This window comes from Panthera tigris, chromosome F3 (assembly GCF_018350195.1).
Source record: "Panthera tigris isolate Pti1 chromosome F3, P.tigris_Pti1_mat1.1, whole genome shotgun sequence".
In the NCBI taxonomy this organism is placed as follows: domain Eukaryota; kingdom Metazoa; phylum Chordata; class Mammalia; order Carnivora; family Felidae; genus Panthera; species Panthera tigris.
In genome coordinates, this window is record NC_056678.1 from 53,830,976 (window position 1) to 53,852,258 (window position 21,283).

The 21,283-nt window shown below is 36.8% G+C and overlaps 1 protein-coding gene across 1 annotated transcript in view; it reads right to left on the bottom strand.

Moving 5' to 3' along the window:
- Window positions 1-21,283, bottom strand: part of USH2A (usherin) — a 767,091-nt gene that overhangs the window by 287,427 nt on the left and 458,381 nt on the right. Inside the window, exon 39 of the mRNA XM_042976063.1 lies at window positions 7,129-7,308. Within this exon, the coding sequence (XP_042831997.1) occupies window positions 7,129-7,308 (180 nt within the window). The remainder of the gene's footprint in view (window positions 1-7,128; window positions 7,309-21,283) is intronic.

The following is a 21,283-nucleotide window of genomic DNA, read 5'->3' on the forward strand; positions in this document are numbered from 1 at the left end:
TGTATCTAATAAGTGTCTTGATATGAATACAGAATAGGTTCTATTAAGAAAAAATGTGCTCCTTTTCTGCCCATTGAAATCCCAAGATAACCAATGAAAGCTTGATGTAAAAATCATTTATACATTATGATCCAGAGGTCATGGAGGGAGGTATTAAAGCTATTTCCAAAGGAAAATTACTTTTTATGCTTCTTGCTTACTTTGTCATCCCCACACTACAACGATCCCATCCTTAGCAGGGCTAGTGGCCTGTCCATATTTATGTCAATGCTCATGGTGAATGTACATGGAAATTGAGACATAAGAGGACAAAATGTAGGAGATCTTCCCAGCGTGTAAAAGACTCTGGTTTTCACTTGTTCACAAGCTTTCAGAGGTAAAGGATTCTGTACACCCAATTCCAATGGTGCTGGACATCAGCGGGATGTCTTATAACTCAACTCAGTTCTGACACTAACTACCTGGAGATAGTGTTAGATTCCACAGAGTAAGAGTTCAGTCCCACAAGACTGAATCACACACATACAAGTTGTCACCCGTGCTTCTGACAAAACAGCTATAAATCAGAGATTCCCATGACCCCTCCTTAGGTTTAATTTGCTAGAACAGCTCACAGAACTCAGGAAACCTATTTACTCACTAGACTACTGGTTTATTACAAGGGATATAACCCAGGAGGGAAGGGATGCATAGGGCAAGATTTATGGGCATGGAGCTTCCATGCCCTATTCAAACTGGACATTCTCAAATAGCCATATGCTCTTTTTTTTTTTAAGTTTATTTATTTATTTTGTGAGTGAGAGAGAGAGAGAGAGAGCGCAGGAGTGTGAGCTGGGGAAGGGCAGAGAGAGAGGGAGAGAGAGAGAATCCCAAACACGGCTTGAAGCCATGAACTGCGAGATCATGACCTGAGCCCAAACCAAGAGTCAGATGCTTAACTGACTGAGCCACCCAGGCATCCCCCCACCCCCTAATATCCTTATGTTCACCAACTTGGAAGCTCTCTGAACTGCATCCTTATTGGGTTCTTATGGAGCCTTCCTTACCTACCTACTGACTAAATAATTGACCATTGGAGATTGATCCAACTTCCAGCCTCCTCCCTTGTCCTCCCTACCCGGCCCCCCCCCCCCCAGGACAGGAAGTAGGATGAAAGTTCCAAACTTCTCTGCTTTACACTACTGGCAACCAACTCCCACCCTTAGGTGAGGTCCAAAAGTAACCTTAGCAACATAACAAAAGACACCTTTATAGCTCTCATCACCTAGGAAATTCCAAGGGATCTAGGAGCTCTGGGTCAGAACTGGGGACAAAGACCACACCTGTGTTTCTTATGAATCACAATATCACAAGAGACCTCAAAGGAGTCTTAGCAGTAAAATAGAACCAAGAAGGTAGCAAGCACCAAATGTTTATCCAGATAGGCACTGTGCTAAACTATATAAGTTGTGTTGTTTAATCCTCTATCATATGGGAATTACCACTGAGCCGGTTTTATGGATGAACAAACTGAGGCTCAGATATATCTGTGGGTTACTCATAGTTGCACAGCCAGAGAGTGAAGGAGGTGCATTCGAATCTAGGTTTGTGGGTTTCCAAACTCTATACTTTTACAATGTGCCTAACTATTAATTCCAAACAGGTTGCCCTCCTTTTATTTCATTACTGTTTTAGGTGATGAGGGGTAGGATACGGGTCAAGGGAAGAGAAACAAATTCCAACAAATTCTAAAACAAACCACCTACAACTGTTTTTCCTCTCTCCGTTTTTGATTCTCTAATAACCCACCTTTGGAAAAGAAACATGTTCCTCAAGCTTGGTATTTTTATGAAGTTTGTAGGTTATAATAATTCTCATCAATTTGAAGGCACAAATGACAAATTATTTACTGTCGTAGAAAACCGGATTAAGTTCACAAACTTAGGTGGCTCTGAGTTCCTTTCACTGTTACAATAAAGCAGTTCAGAAAAAGATAAATAGAATAAAATTATTCCTTTTGGAAAAATATAAAAGTTTCATAAAAAATCTGTTTCTAGCTCGTCAGTATGGAATTTGTCACTAATCATTTTAAACTATGCCCTTTTATGCTTCTTCTGTCTCTTTTAGCTTTCTGAGTAGTTCTTTGATGTAACAAAGACAGTTTCAGACAAGATTTCAGTTCATCTGGAAAAAAAAGGTTTAAGTCTGGAGGCAAAATGCAGTGTATTTAAAATTTATATACTCTATAATGCCTTTGTTCTGAACTTGAAGATCCTGCAAAACTTCTAAGCTTCTTTGCCTTCCTCCTCTAAGCTCATTTGTTCTTCCTTTGCTTATTATCATGCAACTGTGACTTTAACTGGTGGTTCCATTGTTTAACTACATGCAGAGTCATGGCTGACCCTTTCTGATCAATTGCCAATCCATACAGGTTTGACTGATAAAAGAGCCAATTAGATTTAAGCAAATTAAGGGACATCACCAATGTCAACCACTTATTAAACTGAATGCTGAATTCCATGCATACAAAACACTAATGCACTGAGCACCATTAAGAGTTGAAATCCTAACCCCATTAGTAACTCCAGACCTTGAAGGGGTAAAGGTCATAGGAAAGTTTCATATTTATGGATTAACATTTGGATTCCATTTTTATTTTTTTTATTTTTTCCCTAGAACTCTTGAACCTTCACTATAATGCTATTCAAGAGCTCAGATTAAATATATTCTTCATTTCTAAGAGTATCTTCGTGCTAAATAGGAGCATTGTTATTACAAACAACCAAAAAATATAGTAGTTGTAGAAACACAAAAACCTGAGTACACAGAAGTGGGTAGAGATATGTTATGTACATGAAGGAAAAATAACTCCCAGACTCTTGCAGTTGACCGATTAATATTTCAAATACATTTTTAAAATAAAAAATGTATGCTATCGGGGTTTGTCTCTGTGCACCTACGGGCTGAGCTGTTGGCTGTGTGGTCTCACTTGCCTTAATTTCCATCTTCAAAATAACTTGCGTTTATCAGGTTATATTTTTCATTTGTTTGCTCAAAGTTAAGAGCTTTATTTTTTGATAAAATGTTATTAAACAACACAACACAATGAAAAAGAAAGACCTGATGGAATTAATCAGGGTTTATTGGTTCTCAAAATTTTTTCCAGCTTTATTGAAGTATAAACTGCATATTAATCATATTTTTTTCTCATCAGAAAAATAGAGAAAGCTAGTATCAAAATAGATGTTTCATAACCATCAAATAACAGATGACGTAGCAGGGTAAGAGTTTTTGCACCCTGTCCCCTCACCTCTTTCCAAATTCCTATGCTAACTGTTAAATCTATGCTTACCTAAGTCACCACTATAGGGAGGGAGTCAAAGAGTGATGGGTTGTTGCAGCTTGAGGCTATTTCTTACCTCCAATCTCTGTGCCCTCCTTGCAGTCTGGGCCCCAGGCTGCATCTGCATGATCAGAGCATTCCCACATTGGATACTACCTTCAGAGGAGGTCACATTTTCCACAGCTGGTTACAATATAAGGTTGCTCGGATCGAAAATGAGGCATGAACAGGTCTGAGCCATGATAAGTTTACAATTTAAAATGGTTAATTAAGCTATCCTGACTGCCTGATTTATTCATTCACTCACCAATTATTCGTTATGCACCTACGATGCAGATTTGGTCTAGGCACTGAAGATAACATGAGGGGCCCCTGGGTGGCTCAGTTGGTTAAGCATGGACACTTGATTTTGGTTCAGATCATGATCTCAGGATTCCTAAGCTCTAGCCCCATGTGGGCTGTCAGTGCAGGGCCTGCTTGAGATTCTCTTTCTCCCTCTCTCTTTCTCTCAAAATAAATAAACAAACATTAAAAAAAGTGAATACAAAACAGTCCCTGCTGTGTAGCTCCTTATAACCAGTGATTGTGACAGTCAATCAGATAGGCCATTTCAAATAATGTGCTTGTACTATAGGATACCTGAGGGCCCTATCTCAGTCTCGGTTGGTAAAAGATAACTTTCTGAAGACCTTATTTCTAAATTGAAACCTAAAAATATGAGTAGGACTTGGCCAGATCTAGAGGGTAAAGGAAGTTTTCCTGGTCTACATTTGATAGCAAACATTTGATTAAAAAAAATGAGCATTTCTGTTTTGCTTAAGCCTTCAATTATTATATTTTTAAACTACACTGAGAAGAAATCATAGCTAAGGGTACTATCATTACACATCTTGCATAACCCAGCATTGAAAAAATAGTAGGAATTTAACATCACCATAAAAGAGACCTAATATTGAAATCAAGGAAATGGCAATAATGGTAACAATCCAAATATAATGGAAAAGTAAATAGCATATAGAACCTTTTCTGCCCATAAGTTGGTTCACTTCTGTACATCGGTTCATTTCTTATTCATTTCTGTACGAAGCACAGTTCACTGGACAAAGGCATGGAAGATTTCTTTAATAACTCTCAGTACTAATTTAATTCTACTTAAACACACATATTCTAGTGAATGCCACATGCTTTTCAGCATGATTTTATGTGTAAATCAGGATAATATGTTTTCAGATCATTAAGTAAAAGGAAGCATGAACTAAAACCTATTTAATCAATGAGGTGTCACCTTTAAACTGCCACAAGGTCATAAAAAAGATAATTTCAAAGCTATAAGTTTCCTAATTGTAATCAACAACAATCTAATGATGAAAAAAAAGTCTGTCCTAATGGCTGTAATAAACTTGAGCAAATCACTGTCTGTCTTTGAAGACATTTTGCTTCCTCTTTGGGTGAAGTGACATCTCCCCAAATCTCGATTTCTGAGTGTGGCAAGTGAATGATTGCAACATACCAGAGAATAGGAGCCTTCAGAACAGTGTGCAATGGCATGAATAAGCCTCCACAGAGTAGAGATAGAAGTGAACTCAGCAGTTGACTTCAGTAACTGTACCACTAGAAAAATTTTTAGTTTCTTCCTGTTTGCATAATATTAATTCTTCTACTAACCACTAACAGATACAGGTACAGACTGTATTCAGCTGGCATTAGATGCTTGCTATGTTTAACTGAATATTACACACACACACACACACACACACACACACACACACACACACAGATTTACCACAAATTATTAGGCGTTCCTAAACAGATGAACAGTGAATTAAATCAGCCTTATTTTATGAATGAGACACAGCTTGCTGTACATTACAAACCATCTAAATCAGTGAGAATGCCATGAAAAGAATATATAAGTCATTAAATTCCCACATATCCTATTAGAAGGTATTGCTATGTAATTTAAAAATCTCCATTAAAGCACTAATTACTCTTTAATTTTAAAAGTATTATATACCAACATACAGAGTCATCAAATGTTCTTTTTTAAAAAAAAATTTCTTTTGAATGTTTCTTTATTTTTGAGAGAGAGAGAGAGAGACAGACAGACAGACAGACAGACAGAGAGACAGAGTGTGAGTGAGGGAGGGGCAGAGAGAGACTAAGACAGAATCTGAAGCAGGCTCCAAGCTCTGAGCTGGCAGCACAGAGCCCTTGGCAGGGTTTGAACCCACAAACCTGGAGCTCATGACCTGAGCTGAAGTTGGACGCTTCACCAACTGAGCCACCAGGTGCCCTAAGTCATCAGATGTTGTATCACTTCTAGCATGTTGAGTCAGATTTAAAAATGAAAATATGAATACTCAAGTTTTCTTTTCTTGATTTTGTTTTGTATTGTATTTTTGGCCTCAATTCTTAAACAAGCCTCTATCTAAATTCAGTCCCCCTTTTTATTGGTTTATGAAATATGACTCTGAGTTGTTCAGCTCTGTCTCTTTCACACATTCTTAAACAATGCAGCTTCTGCCATATAGAGTTTCAAGTGTCTTGGTAAACATCTATTCATTGAGTCTTATAATGTCATGAAAGATGGATAATGATGAGTGCTTTTATGATACAGGAGGTATTGAATCTTTCCTTGGGAGAAGGGTTCCATACACATTGCAGGTTAACCCTTAATTTTCCACCAGCAATGAGATTTTTGCTGCTTTCATACCCTTTCTGATGGGAGACATATTTATCCAGTCCCACTGGTTAACAACATAGTGACGTGCTCCCTTTGTCCAGAGCACCTCCTTCTTGAGGCCGTTAGATTCCATTTGCTTCAGTATTTTCAGAAATCATAAATTTCTGAACACTCAATGGAGAATCACACTCTTATTATTTTGAGAAATGTTTTTTGTTAAAGGGCTGTACATATCAATCTGAGAGGGAGTGTTCTTTTCAGCAATTAGCCCCACAAATAGTTAAAACAAGGTGGAATTGACTACAGGCCAAAATAATAATTCTAAATAAGTCATCTTTTCATGCAAATAGTTAAAATGAAATATATCTGGATTGTATCACATATAAAAGTGACACTATTGAACTCTAATCATTAGGACATGGAAGTTAAATGTATTTTTCCAGTGGTATGAGTAGTGTTCCTATTGTATAAACTGCACACTGGCCTTTTTTTGGCATCTGGAAAGGTTTAGATATATAAGGTTCTTTGAAAAACCAGGAATGAGAACCAAAGCTCAAACTGAAAATATAAATTTTGAGGGGCACCTGGGTGGCTCTGTCAGTTAAGTGTCCGGCTTCAGCTCAGGTCATGATCTCATGGCTCATGAGTTCGAGCCCCGCATCAGGCTCTGTGCTGATAGCTGAGAGCCTGGAGCCTGCTTTGATTCTGTGTCTCCCTCTCTCTGCCCCTCCCCTGCTCGCACTCTGCCTCTCTCTGTCAAAAATAAACATTAACAAAATTTAAAAAAAAAGGAAAATATACATTTTGAGTCTAAGTGAAACCTCCAAACAAAAAAAACATTTCTCAGTCTTTTTAACATGAACAGCAAGAGATATATGTGTGTGACATATACCTACATATACACACAGTGCAAGATGAAAGCAGTCTCGACAAAAACATTAATAAAAATCAACAAAAGGGTCTCAGTAAAACAAAACAATGACAATCCAAACACCAGAAATACAACTGAGCCTCCAAGTTCTAAAACAAAAAATTATTCACAATAAACAAGCGCTCAGTAGACTTGAAGACTTCGTAGAGCATTTATATAAATTTGTGTAACAAACCTTGTTTATAGACTTACCCCCTGGTGGCATTGCAATTGTTACGGGGTCACTTCTCAAGCCGCCTTGGCTATTGGAAACATGCACTTGTACAGTATAGTTAGTGAAAGGAACCAAGCCCTCGATGAGCACCCAAATGTCAGTCTCCTCACCACTGTGCATGACTCGTGTGCCATTCAGAAGGGTGTAGTTATGATCTTCTGATAAAAAAGAAAATTATTAAAATTAACGTATATATTTAAGAGTTCATTCATTTGTCTCAGTGGCCAGAGCAACTGAGTTGTTATTCTAAGATAATGTGAAGCTCTTACAAGTATCATGCCTGTAAGGAAAAATACTGCACGGACATACAAATTGATCCCTTGATGGATTATTTACAATTGTTCGAGGGTTTTTTTACCCTTGGATTTTATGCGATGTGCAGCCTGGAGGAAATCACACTCTTTCCCCCATCTAGAATGGTTCCAAATCCAAACGGTACATTTAAATTATACATGTCGATATTTCATTTATCATCAGTTGGGGTATTTGTTGCTCATTTTCATGAAAGGTAGACCACCGCATTTCCTCCAACACCTCTTCAAATCAGAATTGGCCAGAATATTCTGAAAAGCAGTATGTGCTCACTTTGGGCAGAAGCTCTGGTTTTAGCTCTATGTTAAACTAAAGAGGCTGCCTGGTTTTGTACGAGAACCACCTTCAGTGAACTCACCGAGCTGCACCACCACCATCCTCCCAAACTTGAACAAATCCATTTTCAAATAGTATCATGTCTGAGATACCGGAAAATACTGAGGGTTTTATCTTCCTCTTCTACACAAATGAATTACATTCAAGGTTCAGAAGAATTAGAAATTCGGCTTAAAATGAGATGAGGGCTACTCAAAATCCCGTTGTAACATTTATTTCATCATCTATATTAGATGCTTTCCTGAAAAGCTTACATGAGGCAAATTTTTTCAGAATATTGGTGAAATTTAGTAAAATTTAATTATAACTATTATTTTGTTTTGGGGGGTGCAAGAGAGCAAGGGGCAGAGAGAAAGAGAGAGAGAGGAAAGGGAGCTCACCCGAAGTGAGGTTCATATTTCACCCAAAGCAGAGCAGGAGCTCCCCCCAAAGCCCGGCTCAAGCTCACAAACTGTGAGAGCATGACCTGAGCCCAAGTCAGATGCTTAACCAACTGAGCCACTCAGTCGCCCTAGTTACAATTATTCTTAAAACACAGAAGAGGAGACCCATTAAGAATAGCAATATTTACCTCAGATAGCCTTTTTTCTTTGCCAAAACACTTTTTATTGCAGTACCTTTCATCACCCCACACAAATTCTACAAATATAGGCATATGAATAAAAAACACACATGTTGTTGAACTTTAAGGGGAAAGCATATTTGCAAGATTTCCAGATAATGATACAATCTTTATTGGCTAAATGTTTAAAAATTAAAAGATGACCACATACTGAAAATGATTTTGCATTGCACAATAAACAAAATCTAATATTTGCAATATTTACAAAAAATATCATATTTTTGTAATTTTTTAAAATATATTTTTGAAAGTTTTTACTTACTTATTTTGAGAGAGAGACAGAGTGAGAGAGGGGCAGAGAGAGAGAATCCCAAGTAGTGTGCTCTTTACTAAGTTACTTAATATTTCTAAATCTCAGGTTTTTCATCTGTGAGCTGGGAATGATAATACTTTGATTGCAATGTTATTGTGAAGATTAAGTGAGATTATTTCTTTACATAACCCAGCAGGTAACTGATGTTTATCTATAGAAGCTAGGAAGTATGACTGTTTCCTATAGTACAACTGATACATTCCAAACAAACATTTAAAACCAGAAAGTGATTAAGACTTCTGCATTCTGTATTTTACTTTCTTGGTAGCAATTATCTACCTATTACATTCTCCCTCTCTCCCACCCAACAATGTATTATTAATAAAAATTCTATCTTTTTCAACAAAGAAAATTAATGGCACCTGCTACCACTAGGTCATTGTCCCATCAGGTTATACGCCAAACTCTATCATTAATAAAGATCAAATCATGTAAAAGATGTATGTATCTCATGTCTAGTTATGATAATTTTCATGAAATGTGGGTAAGGCAGACAAAAACTTTAAAAATATACAAAAATTTAAAAAGGTACCTTTTAAGAACTTTGGGAGGAAGGGTGTAGCTGAAAAAAAATGATTGCTGTAAAATACACAGGTCTAAGGTGTTTTCTATGACCAGAAGAAATCCCTAGTGTCACGTAAGAATTTATTACTCTGAATTTGAAATTGGAACATTCAAAGGAGTGGTTTATTCCCAAGAGAATAAGTGGTGCTTATGGGCTAAAACATGGGGAAAATAATTTCTATTCACTTTTAATAAAATAAGGCGAAGATATATTTACCGCTTAAGAATTATAAGTTCCTAAAATGCAAGTAAACACCACAGCTGTCTGTATGTAACACACTTCAACAAGAAGTCCTGAAACCTGAAAATTCGCCTTAAAAAGACATTTCTAAGTGACACTATATTAGCTATCATAGGTTCTTTATAACTAGTCAACCTGATTAGACACAAGATTGTTGACTCCAACCGCATACAGAGAGCAGGTATTGCTACGTTCCGATAACAAGGTGCCCAGGATGTAGAAGGCATAGTTCCTGCACTCAAGAAACCTGGGTAAGTTTAAATACGAATCCTTGTAAGCACTAAGAAAAGTTACATTATCCACATTTGAAGATCTCGATTTCCCATAATGTCAAACTCCATGGAAGCATTTCTGGTTCTAGCTGACACAATTGCTGTTGTCACGTGCCCAGCTGTAAAATTTCAGAAAGGTCAGCTTAGCCTGTGAGACCCGGGGCGAGGGTCAATTGCCCCTGAAATTGTGTTACCTGAGCACACCACACACACACACACACACACACACACACACACGCGCAAATGAAGATTGTAAAATCACAGTGAAAATTCTAAAATTAAGCCAAGAGAATACAATTTTCAAGCCAGGTGCAAACGTAAGATCAATGAGTTAACATCTATGATTATAATACTAGTGTGGTTTTTTCCTCTTGTATTTTGTTTGTTTTTGAAGGAAATTTCTAGCCATAAAACAAACACTTTTTTGCTAGCTTTGAAAATGGTGTGGCAAGGGGAAATATATTAAATACCACTTTATTCTAAGTTTCCCAGATAACATTAATACATGGTAATTATACAATTAGTTGTAACATTAAGTTCTAGTTATAGAACAATGATTACTCAGTAATTATAAGAAGTATATAATTACTCAATAATTATGAGAAGTATGCAATTACATAACCATTTCGTTCAGCTCACAAAAAGAACTTGTACATCTACAGGAACCACACAGCTGAATGAGTCCAATGCTCCCTTACCCCCGAATGACACGCAGCTCAATTTCATAGGCCTAGAGCAACCGACAGGATTTCAACGCTCAGTGAAGCTCCAAACTCTCCAGATTCAAAACCAAAACGGGATCCACAGATTTGGGTTTTCTCCACTTTATTCTGTCTTCACTTTCTTCCTTTGAATTTGACCAGTGTGAGTTCCTAGATCTTGGGGGAAAATTCTTAAAATGCAAATCCTCAGATCCCCCTTCTTGAGAGGGTCTTGCTTTACTGCTTCTCACTGCGTAAACTTGGTTTTCAGTGGGCTGGAAAATGCAGCCCCGTTGGTCTAGCCTCAAGAGTCAAGCTGGAAAATGTTAAAACGATAAGCATTTCCTATCAGAGGTGACCATTTCTGTCTGGTCAGCCTTATCGCTGACCCCATTTGTAAGTATAAGTGGACGGTGCAGGCCCAGTTAAGCTCCAGTGTTCTGGAACCACAACTCTCCCATCACCCTGCCCCAGGCACCGTGAGTGTGAAAAGGAGCTCCCCTCATTCACCTCTTTGGCTGTGGTCTGCACCACTGGGCTTTAACCCGGGGGTTGTACTCAGCACTTTGCAGATGAGGTCATCTACACTAGTGTTCTGGGGTTCACCTCCATTAAAATCACCTGGGGGTACTTCATCAACATCCACATCCCTGAGTTCTACTCTGGACCTACCGACTGAGACTCTCAGAAGTCAGGGCCCAGGAATCATTGATGATTCTTCTTAAAGTATGCTGAATTACTGATTTGAGGGTCATGTAATCTACGTCCAAGCTAGTCTTAAAGCAATGATCAAAATTTATTTCCTCTGTTTCCCAAAATAATTAGGTCACTTTTGACGTGCTTGTCAATGATGCCTTTAGACTGAAGCTTTGGGCTATAAAATGTTTACTTTATTAGTGAAATGATGCATCTTCAGTAAGTATAAAGCAGCCTCTTGAGCCAGACTTATCTTTTACAGACTACAAAAGCTATGACTTTGTCCTGTAAGAAACACTTAAATACGCATAGAAATAATTTTTAAAATGAGCAATCATTTTTCACACTTGAGAACAATAACTTCAGGTTTTCTAAAAAGTATTTCTCTCTCTTTCAGTCTTCCCACTGAGGTTGCAGGGGAAGGAGAGATTCTTTGCTATTGGCCAACATCATGCATCACAAGCAAAAGACCCATAAGTTTTGTGTAGATCGTGTAAAATTTTTAAATAAGCTCCTGGAGGCTATCTCAGGATATTCTACATTCTACAAGATTTTCAAAGAAGTTAATTCACTCAGTGAATTTCTGCTTTATTTCTGCTTTTCTGCTTTATTTTGAAGAAAGAAAAAGTGTTAAATTGAGAAACAGCCCAAATAAATCTTACAACAGATTTTACTTATAAAGAACATTTTCTTAGCTTCAGATGTGGCATCCTACAAAAATGTTAATAGCACTAATGCCCATTTTCCAAGGCCAAAAATCTTACATTTAACGTTATTTGTCAAAGAGTAAGATACTTTCTATACAATTCTTTTTTTAAGCAAAACCAATGTAAATAGATATGTATGATTCAGGGATGCGTAAATGATTGCTGTCTCAGGAATATCATCCTATGGGGTTCTCTAGATTGATATAACATAAATGGGTATCCTTTCCCATTCTCGTTATAATCGTTGTCACAAGAATTTTAATGCACCATATATTCCATAATTTTTTCTTCCTCTGTGCTGTACTGCTCTGACCTTTTCAATATTCTATAATTTGACTGGCTGGCCATTTCAGTTCTCTCCTTTTTACAGCCTTATTAACTTGTGGGAAAGAGGTGAAATGAACAACCAATCAGAATACATAATATTGCAAAGGTCAGCGTAGTCTTGTACAGTATCATCACACACAGAAGACTGTATGCCAGGCATTAACATCCTGATATCTTATTCATGTGACAAAGATTGTAACAAGAACAGAAAATGGCACAACATGAATCCATTCTCATGACAAAGATTATAACGAGAAATGACAGCGAACAAACCAAACTGATTCTTGTTACCTTGTGAGGATTTTAGATGTCAGACCTGGTCCTGCTTTAAGTTAGCCTTTTTCTGAATCCAATTACACCTTAAGGTAGGAGAGGTGTTAACTAATTTTCCCACTTCTTGCGGTAAAAAGAAAATGCTATATTTTCCTGGTATTGAGGTCTCGATTTTACCGTGGTTCAGCTCCATCTCATTAGCACAGAATTCTGCCAATGCCAAAATCAAAAGACACAGAATAGCAAACTGCAGAGCTGGGCAAAGCGGTGAATAAGGCCTTTCACGTGAGCTAATAATTCTAGGTCACTCTATAGCACGTATTAATATTTAAGTTACTTTTATTTATTCTTTCTGAAGAGAGTATTTCAAATTATTTTCCCCTAAAGGCAAGTGTACCCTCCAAACTCCATTATTATAATAGATATTATCTTGGTAGAGATCTAAATGGTACTGGGCATTTGGTCATTTTTAAGTTAACATGTGGCTGAAGAAACCTACCCCTGACCTTAAAGTGTTGCCAACATAGAAAATACTTATAGATCTATACCTGCATAGCTGTCTTCTCCACAGAACATTTTGAAAGAGGAAGAAATGAGTAAACTGTGAGCAACTTCGGCCTCTGAGAAGGACAGTGCTCTATCAATGCATCGTATTTCTTACCGTTATTGTAATTACTCTAATGTGATTTTTAATTAGTTGTCATCTAGTAAAAGCTGTACTTCTTTGAGTCCTCTTTAAAGTGGTCACTCTGCTGGAATGACAATTGTAGTTTAGGGAATAAATACGTAGAATATTTAGCCACTCACCAGAAGATGGTACAGAAACCTTGACCTGAGTCTATGCTCATGCAAGAGCAAAGGGAGCTTGGTAGATGCTGAGGCTTTTTTGTTTTGTTCTGTTTTTGTTGTTGTTCTTAATGTGTGGGCAAGACTACACCAATATTGCACAATTACTTTTCCATATACCTAAAACATCATTTTAAAAAGTCGTTTGAGCATGGTTTCTTTCCATCAACTTTGCTTTCTATACCATAGTCAGGTTTTTCTAAGTGGATCTCACTTTATTAATACCAGAAAAGAACTGTGCGTGTGTGTGTGTGTGTGCATGTGTGTGATGTGTATACATAGATAGATACATACATACATGAATATATACATAGATCAACAGACATATTGATATATTGATTGATAGATTTCTCAAAGGGTACATTTCTCAAGAGTAATTTACCACAGTTGTGGTAGGTATGGTCCATTTTCATCAACTATGCTGTACTCTGACAAGTCATATTTTTTTCTAATTTGATTTACATTTTCCCCATTTGAGCAAAGTGTTAGTTGTCCAAATGAACACACTATTACCATTATCTCAATCAGCCAAGAGCTATTTGGGAAAATATGGTATTATAGAAAGTGGTCTCCAGCTTCCAGAGTAAATACTGGAACATGACTGATTAATAGCAGCTGTTATTTCCCTTTGGAATTCTAGTAGAGCCTTACGAAACATACAATGTCGAACTTCTAGTACTACTGGGATCAAGTGCATAGCTCAGCAGTCACTGATTACAGAGCACCCTATCCCTAATTCTTAATGAAGTGTTTACAATTTTCTTTTTAGTTACTTAGATATATATGCCTGAGACAGATTCTCCATTAAAGGAGAATGCCCATTTGGGGTGGGATTATATCATGTTTTGTGGTGACTTCTACCTGCTTTTTGTGCTGCAGTCACCATGTCCTGTGTTCCTGTACTAGTTATGTATTGCCATGTACTGACATTACCACAAACTGAGCAGCTCAAAACAACATATACTTCTTATCTCATAGTTTCTGTGGATCAGAGGTCTGGCAAGCTTAATTGGGTCTTCTGCTCAGGATCTCAAAAGGCTGCAATTAACATGTTGGCTGGGACTGAAGTCCCATCTCAAGGCTCTACTGGGAAAGGATCATGTCCAGCTTAGGTGGTTATTGACAGCATTCTGTTCTTTACAGGCTACTGAAACTTAGTGCCTCTGTTTCTTACATGTTATTGGCTAGAGGCTGCCCTCAGTTGCTAGCTTCTTGTTGGCCAGAAATTGCCCTCATTTCTTTCTGATGTGGGCCTCCCCAACATGGCTGACTGCTTTATCAAAGCCGGCAAGGAAGATAGTCTCCTAGCAAGATGGGTTACATTCTTATGTAACATCATCACAGGACTTGCATCCCACCTTCTTCTGGCCAATAGCCATAGCCTATTGGTTAGGGAAAAGCTACAGGTTTTGGCCACATGCCAGGGTAAGAGATTACACAAGGTCATGGGTACCAGCAATCACTGATCACAGAACGTAATAATGGGATAATCAGATGCTATCTTAGAGTCTGTGTGTTACAGTTTTCAAGCTGTGGATACTAATGTCCTTGCTGAGAAGAGAATTAGGAATAAATTGTGGACTTTCAAAAGTTTATGTATTTTGGGAGAAGAATGGATAAATTATTATGACAGAATTACCTTTCCAAAATACTTTCCAAAATACAACAAAATGGAAAAAAAACTAGGAAAACAAAAATAGTACGATTAACAAAAGAGCTGAAAATCCTGGAGTGAACGTATAAAGGAAAAGGAACAAATTAATAATTTAATTTTGAAACCTCACAACAAAAGAAAGATAGGGTAAATTTATGCTCAGCATAGCACAGTTCCTAAATGCTCCCAAAGGAAGGAATATAAACCAAGCAAAATCCTTAGAACTCTTCCTAATCTTCTCCAATTTTCTGAAGGGAAATGAATGTAGAGATAGGAAGAGCTGGCCGTCCTACCTCCCACTGTGCCGAGCTGGGGGAATAAGCTGATGTTACTAGGATTTGAGGATGAATGTCAATAAATACAGTGGGTGTTGCTATAAGGGACATTTAATGAGATCTGAGAGGAGACTGGCAAACTAGATGCCCTAGAATTCTGCATTTATCCAATGCATTTTTATCCGTATGCTCTATTTTGCTCCCATTCCCTCCCACCTCTACCCCAAGGCTACAGACAGGTACATTAATAACAACACCCAGTTCTCAGAGCTAAGATTGAGAGAAGACTAACTAGCACCAGAAAGGAAAAGAAGGAGCCATCTTCAGCACAAATGTAAAGTCTGGACAGAGCTGACCATGCAAGGCATAAGCAAAATACATTTTAAGGAAGAAATAACATATTGAACATGCATACATACAGTCAAAAGAAAAGATCCCAGCATAGAAAGACAAAGTAGGGGCGCCTGGGTGGCTCAGTTGGTTGAATGTCTGACTTTGGCTCAGATCATGATCTCACAGTTGATGAGGTCAAGCTCCACATCAGGCTCTGTGCAGAGCCTGGAGCCTGCTTCAGATTCTGTGTCTCCCTGTCTTTCTCTGCCACTCTTCTGCTTGCTCTGTGTCTCTTTCTCTCAAAAATAAATAAAAGTAAAAAATAAGACAAAGTAAACCACACAGACCTGGGGGATAAATATGATACATATTTCCTGCAAGATGAATAAGAATATTATAAAGCCAGAGAAACAAAGTGGAAATTAGGAAAAAAAAAATAAGTATTTAATAAAGTTAGAAAAAGTAAGGAAAACAATAGAAACAGCTAAAAGTTAAATCAATGGCATGATGGAAAGCCTTGAGATAAGCACAATCAATGCATAAGAAAAAAAATCAAGAAATTATAACAATGAAAGAGAAGATGATATATACAAAGAAAATGATCAGAAATATAATTAGGATTTTTTTTTAACAAAAGGATAGCTTAGAGCTCATGTGGACACTGACTACAGAGGTGCCAATTAGATGCCTCCACCTGGGGACTACAAAGCTTGCTGGTCACTTAGGGATTCCTCTAAATGTCTGTAGAATTGTTGAGAATGCTGAAGCAGAGGGACATCTGGGTGGCTCAGTCTGTTAAGCGTCCGACTTGGCTTTGGCTCAGGTCATGATCTCACAGCTTCATGGGTTTGAGCCCCACATTGGGCTCTGCCCTGGCAGCACAGAGCCTGCTCAGCATTCTCTCTCTGCCTCTCTCTCTGCCCCTCCCCCACTCACACCATGTCTGTCTCTCTCAAAATAAATAAATAAACTCTAAAAAAAACACAAAGAATGCTGAAGCATAGCTGCAGTTATCCGGGGCCACTGAGTGGTGATGCTCTCCTGGTGGGGGGTTGGAAGGGTATTTTGAGGTATCTTGTCTGGGCCAAGCTATCTGTGGTTTCTACACAAGTCTGACTCTTCAGTTTTCCTGACAACTTTTGGAAATGATCAGTTCTCTTGTAAGAATTCATTTTTGCCTTAATTAACCGGAGTTGTTTCTGTTGCTTGCTACCAAGAAACCACCCATGAATTGAGAGAGGTCTGAAACGATGTCAGCATTTGTTAACATTGGTTATTTACAGGTAGATTCATTGTTATTTTTCTATACTACATACATTTTTAAACTAGCACACATAATTTTTGCCAAATCAAAAGCATCATGAAAGAGTTAAATATCCAAGGAAAATATATAAATTATATTTAAATTTATAACTAAATTGTAATAAAACCAGGGATCCAAAAACTACAGCCTACGGGTGAAATTTAGCCAGCTTCCTGTACTTGTAAATAAAGTTTTATTAGAAAACAGACATTTCTACTTCTAGGTATTGTCATGCTACAGTGGCACGACCGAGTAGTTATGGCAGAGGCCATATTGACTACAAGGTGTAAAACGTTTACTATCTGGCCCTTTAAAGAAAAGTTTCACCTCTGGGCTGAAAAATTAAAGTGACTATCTCTTTAAAAATGTTATGGCTTCCTGAACAAAGAGAGTCATTTCCAATTTCTGGATTGATTTTCTTGAGTACACTCTTTTCAAAGAATGGAACGGTGTATGTGGAAAGAACACTGTATTGACAGAGCCCTGTCTTATGCCACTGCACTATTCTGTCATTAATGCTTTGAATGTCTTTTATTATTCAGCAGTTATAAATGGAAATTACAGAAATGGAAAGAAGCAGGAAGAAAATATGTTACAGACAGTTCCTAATTCCACGTGCCCAGGAAGTTTGTAAATGGAAATCCGGGTGCATTGCTTTGACTGCAGGGATAGCTGCCGTTCTTAAGGCTTAATAAGAGTAACCGAAGAATAATTAATGACTCTTTGGATGAAAGAAGGACGGATTTACTGCATCAACTGCTTCTCAAAGACTTTTTTAAACTTTCAAACTTATGTGCCTTCTAGAGGTAATTTGCAAATATACACAAAACATCTCCTTCCTACAGATCTTAGTGAAAACAATTAAAAGGCTAAATGAGGCTAACATATTTGCTGAAAGAAGCAAATGCAGTGTTAATATTGCCTTGGAATTTATTTTAAGGGAATGCCTTGGAATTTAAGTGTACCAAATATTGCCTTATTCTAAATATAAGAAAATGAGTTACAAAATGGTTTAATTGTGCCTATGCAGAAATTTGGCTTAAGAACCAAGAACAGGTGGCTAGAGTCCGAAGCAAGAGAACTATAATGTGGTACCATGAGTCCCAAAATAAACATTCAATATGTAAAGGATCATAAGATATAAATTTGTTTGTAAAGCAAAGAGGGTTTGATATATAAATGTTGCCCTCTTGAGCAACAACTTAATCAATTTCGCTCTCTAATTTAAAGTTGAACTGTTTGCCTCCTTTAAATCCCCCGATAGTGGCTTTCCAGCCTGGATAATTATGGAAATGAAAAGAACCAGCTTGAATCCCGTCAAAGGTATTTTATTCACCTTAACTGTTTTCTTATTAACCTAGTTAGTGTGATTAGGTTCTAAAATAAATGTGTGAAAATAGGTAACAATCTCTGTCATGAGAAGAAGTAAATCACTTACCTAATGTAGCCTACGAACGCAGTTTATAGCTATCAATCGTATTCGTTGGTCTTTTTTAAAGAAAGAATAAAGTTATTTGAAAGCTAACCTCATGTTAAGAAAAATACTGAAAAGTCTGAAGCTTATAACAGTGTTAATAGTCACATATTTGAAGTCTTTACCTTTTTTATCCTTGCTCATTCTCTAGGCTTCCATTGTCAGTCTACAAATGAAAATTATTATCTGCTTTTTAAACGTGATCATAACTCATAGATGCCAATACGAATATTCAGTTCTTGGGGGAGATGATCAGTAAGAAACTGGCTAAGAAAGCAGACCTGGGGATCTCCAATCCATAATCAAATATCTAGATTGATTGTGTCACTTGCACTTGTATTGATTTCAATTGGAGTAGCTCACCCAAGGGAATAATAAAAATGTGGAATAAAACTGATTTATGAGAACAAAATAAATCCTTCTGTGAGTGGTAATGAATTGGTACTATTTAACCCTTTCAATCACAGAGTGAAAAAACTATTTATTTTTTAAGAATGCTGAGCTGGCCAAAAGAAGTCATATCAGAAATGCCAATACTGCCAAGTGCCATTACACTTAGTTGTAATACTGAGAAAAAAATGGCACTCTAAACTTGATGGAAGGCGTCATTTGACATACGACATACTTTGAGCTTTCCGGGGCCAACTTCTATGTCCCATCACAAATGATGGACCTGGAGATCCAAAGCATTATGGAATCGCTCAATAAATGTTTATTGTACTTATTTACATGATTTATAAGACAGTCGAGAAATAAGAACAAAATACGGTAGCACAGTAGCTACATTTATTTTTTTCCCCTAATGTAGATGTTCTTTATTTTACTCAAAATTTATTATATAACAGTTTAATCGAGGGTTATCTCCAGCATAACAGAGATACCTGGGGGGGACATAGCTTTCAGCATAATTAAGGCACATACAAATATTTGCCTTAAAGAAAATTAAAGGGCATAAAAAATAAGATGACTTGTACGTAGAACCAGAGCAACTGTTTAATGATCAATGCAGCCAACAAGTTGATTTAATGAGGAAAAACATGTTACCTCATGTTCTCTGAAATCCAGTAGACAAAACATTCCCAATAGTTTGGCATTGACTTAGATTTTCACTTTTTCACTTCTAAACCTGTGCTGTCATATGCAATAGCTCCCTATCTATATGTGGCTATTGAACACTTGAAATGTGGCTAGTGTGGTTAAGGAATTGAGCTTCTAATTTTATTTAATTTTAATTAATTGAAATTAAAAACTGATCATTGATTTAGTTACTGGAAGATTTTCAGATATGTGGGTATGGGAATCTACTTCTTTAATTGAAAATTACATGAAAACTAAATATAGATCAAACATTTCTGATCAAGATTATCCTCTGAACTGAAGTGCCCTTTAAGTGTAAAGGATACAAAATTCAAAATTCCACATATATCCCACTCTGTATGTCTTTTAGACAGCATTGCTCTGGTATGCTAAAGGGAAAACTAGAGGGAAACTAAAGGGAAAACTAAAAGGCAAACACACTTAAAATGCAGGTTCATTTTCATCTTAAATCGATGGAAGGACACTTTGTTCCAAGATCTGCCTACGTATATATATTCACGCAAAATGAAGGTGAAACTCTTATTCACAGAATGCACAGATTCTGTTCAATACATTGCACTTAATTCATAGTCCTGAGAAAGCTAATTTCAGAACTACCTGGAAGGGACTGCTGTAAGAAGGAGTGAGTTGATTTGTTATCAGTTCTGTCATGTGGCTTGTACCGTCATGGTGTTTAATGAAAGTATATAGAGGTAACTTTATTTATCCTCTCTGGCATAAAAAGGCTTTTAAAAAAATTAATACATTTTACTATTTACAATGAAGCATAATTTAATTCAGTTTGATGGTACCATAATTATTGTAGCATAATAATTTTTCTAATATAACTTTTGCATGTATGCCACAGAGAGTAAATCATTAGACAGGAAACAGTACAAATCAAAAAGATAATAAGAAACTCTATTATCATAAAGGAATAAATTATTATGGAAAGGGGAAAGTGAATCACTTTAAGTTTAAGGGATTCAAGTAAAAGCAAGAAGATAATAAACAGTAATTGTAATTGGTTGGGCTTGAAAGAAGTCAAGGCCCAAGATTTTTAATGCCCCCTGTTTAATGAAGTCTTTGGTTCCCATGTTCTCATGAGAATTTTCAGTTTTAAGGTCTGTTGTTTCCTAAAATATTCCAATAGTTTTCCTATAAGATGATATGGGCTACAAATTCCCTCCTCTGTTTTTTTTTTTTTCCTTTTGCCTTCATTCCTTCATCTGATGATAAAAGAAATATATGTTTATTGTAAATTTTAAGACTACATCAGACATTATGAAGAAAAAAACTAAAATTATCTAAAATTTCAAGATAATCATTGTTAACTTCTTAATATTTTTGTGTATTTGGATATGTATCCTCTCATATTTTTAGACACACACATATATATATATTATTATATTTTACACTTAGAGAATTTTGTAATACTCATTATTTTGTAGCTGCAATATTATATATTTATCAATAAATGCACATATACATAATCTTAATAATGAATTTACTATATATAATGTGGTTAGTCCACCTACTTGGACATTTAAGAACACCCCTCTCAAGTTTTGTTACACAAATAAACTTTACCAAGAACATGATTTTAGAAATATTTTTTGTGCCTATCTAATTATTTCTACTTATTAAAAAAATTAAATGTTTATTTAGTTTTGAGAGAGAGACAGAGACAGAAGGAGAGTAGGGGAGGGTCAGAGAGAGAGGGAGACACAGAATCCAAAGCAGGCTCCAGGCTCTGAGCTGTCAGAACAGAGCCCGACGCAGGGCTCAAACTCACGAGCCTTTGAGC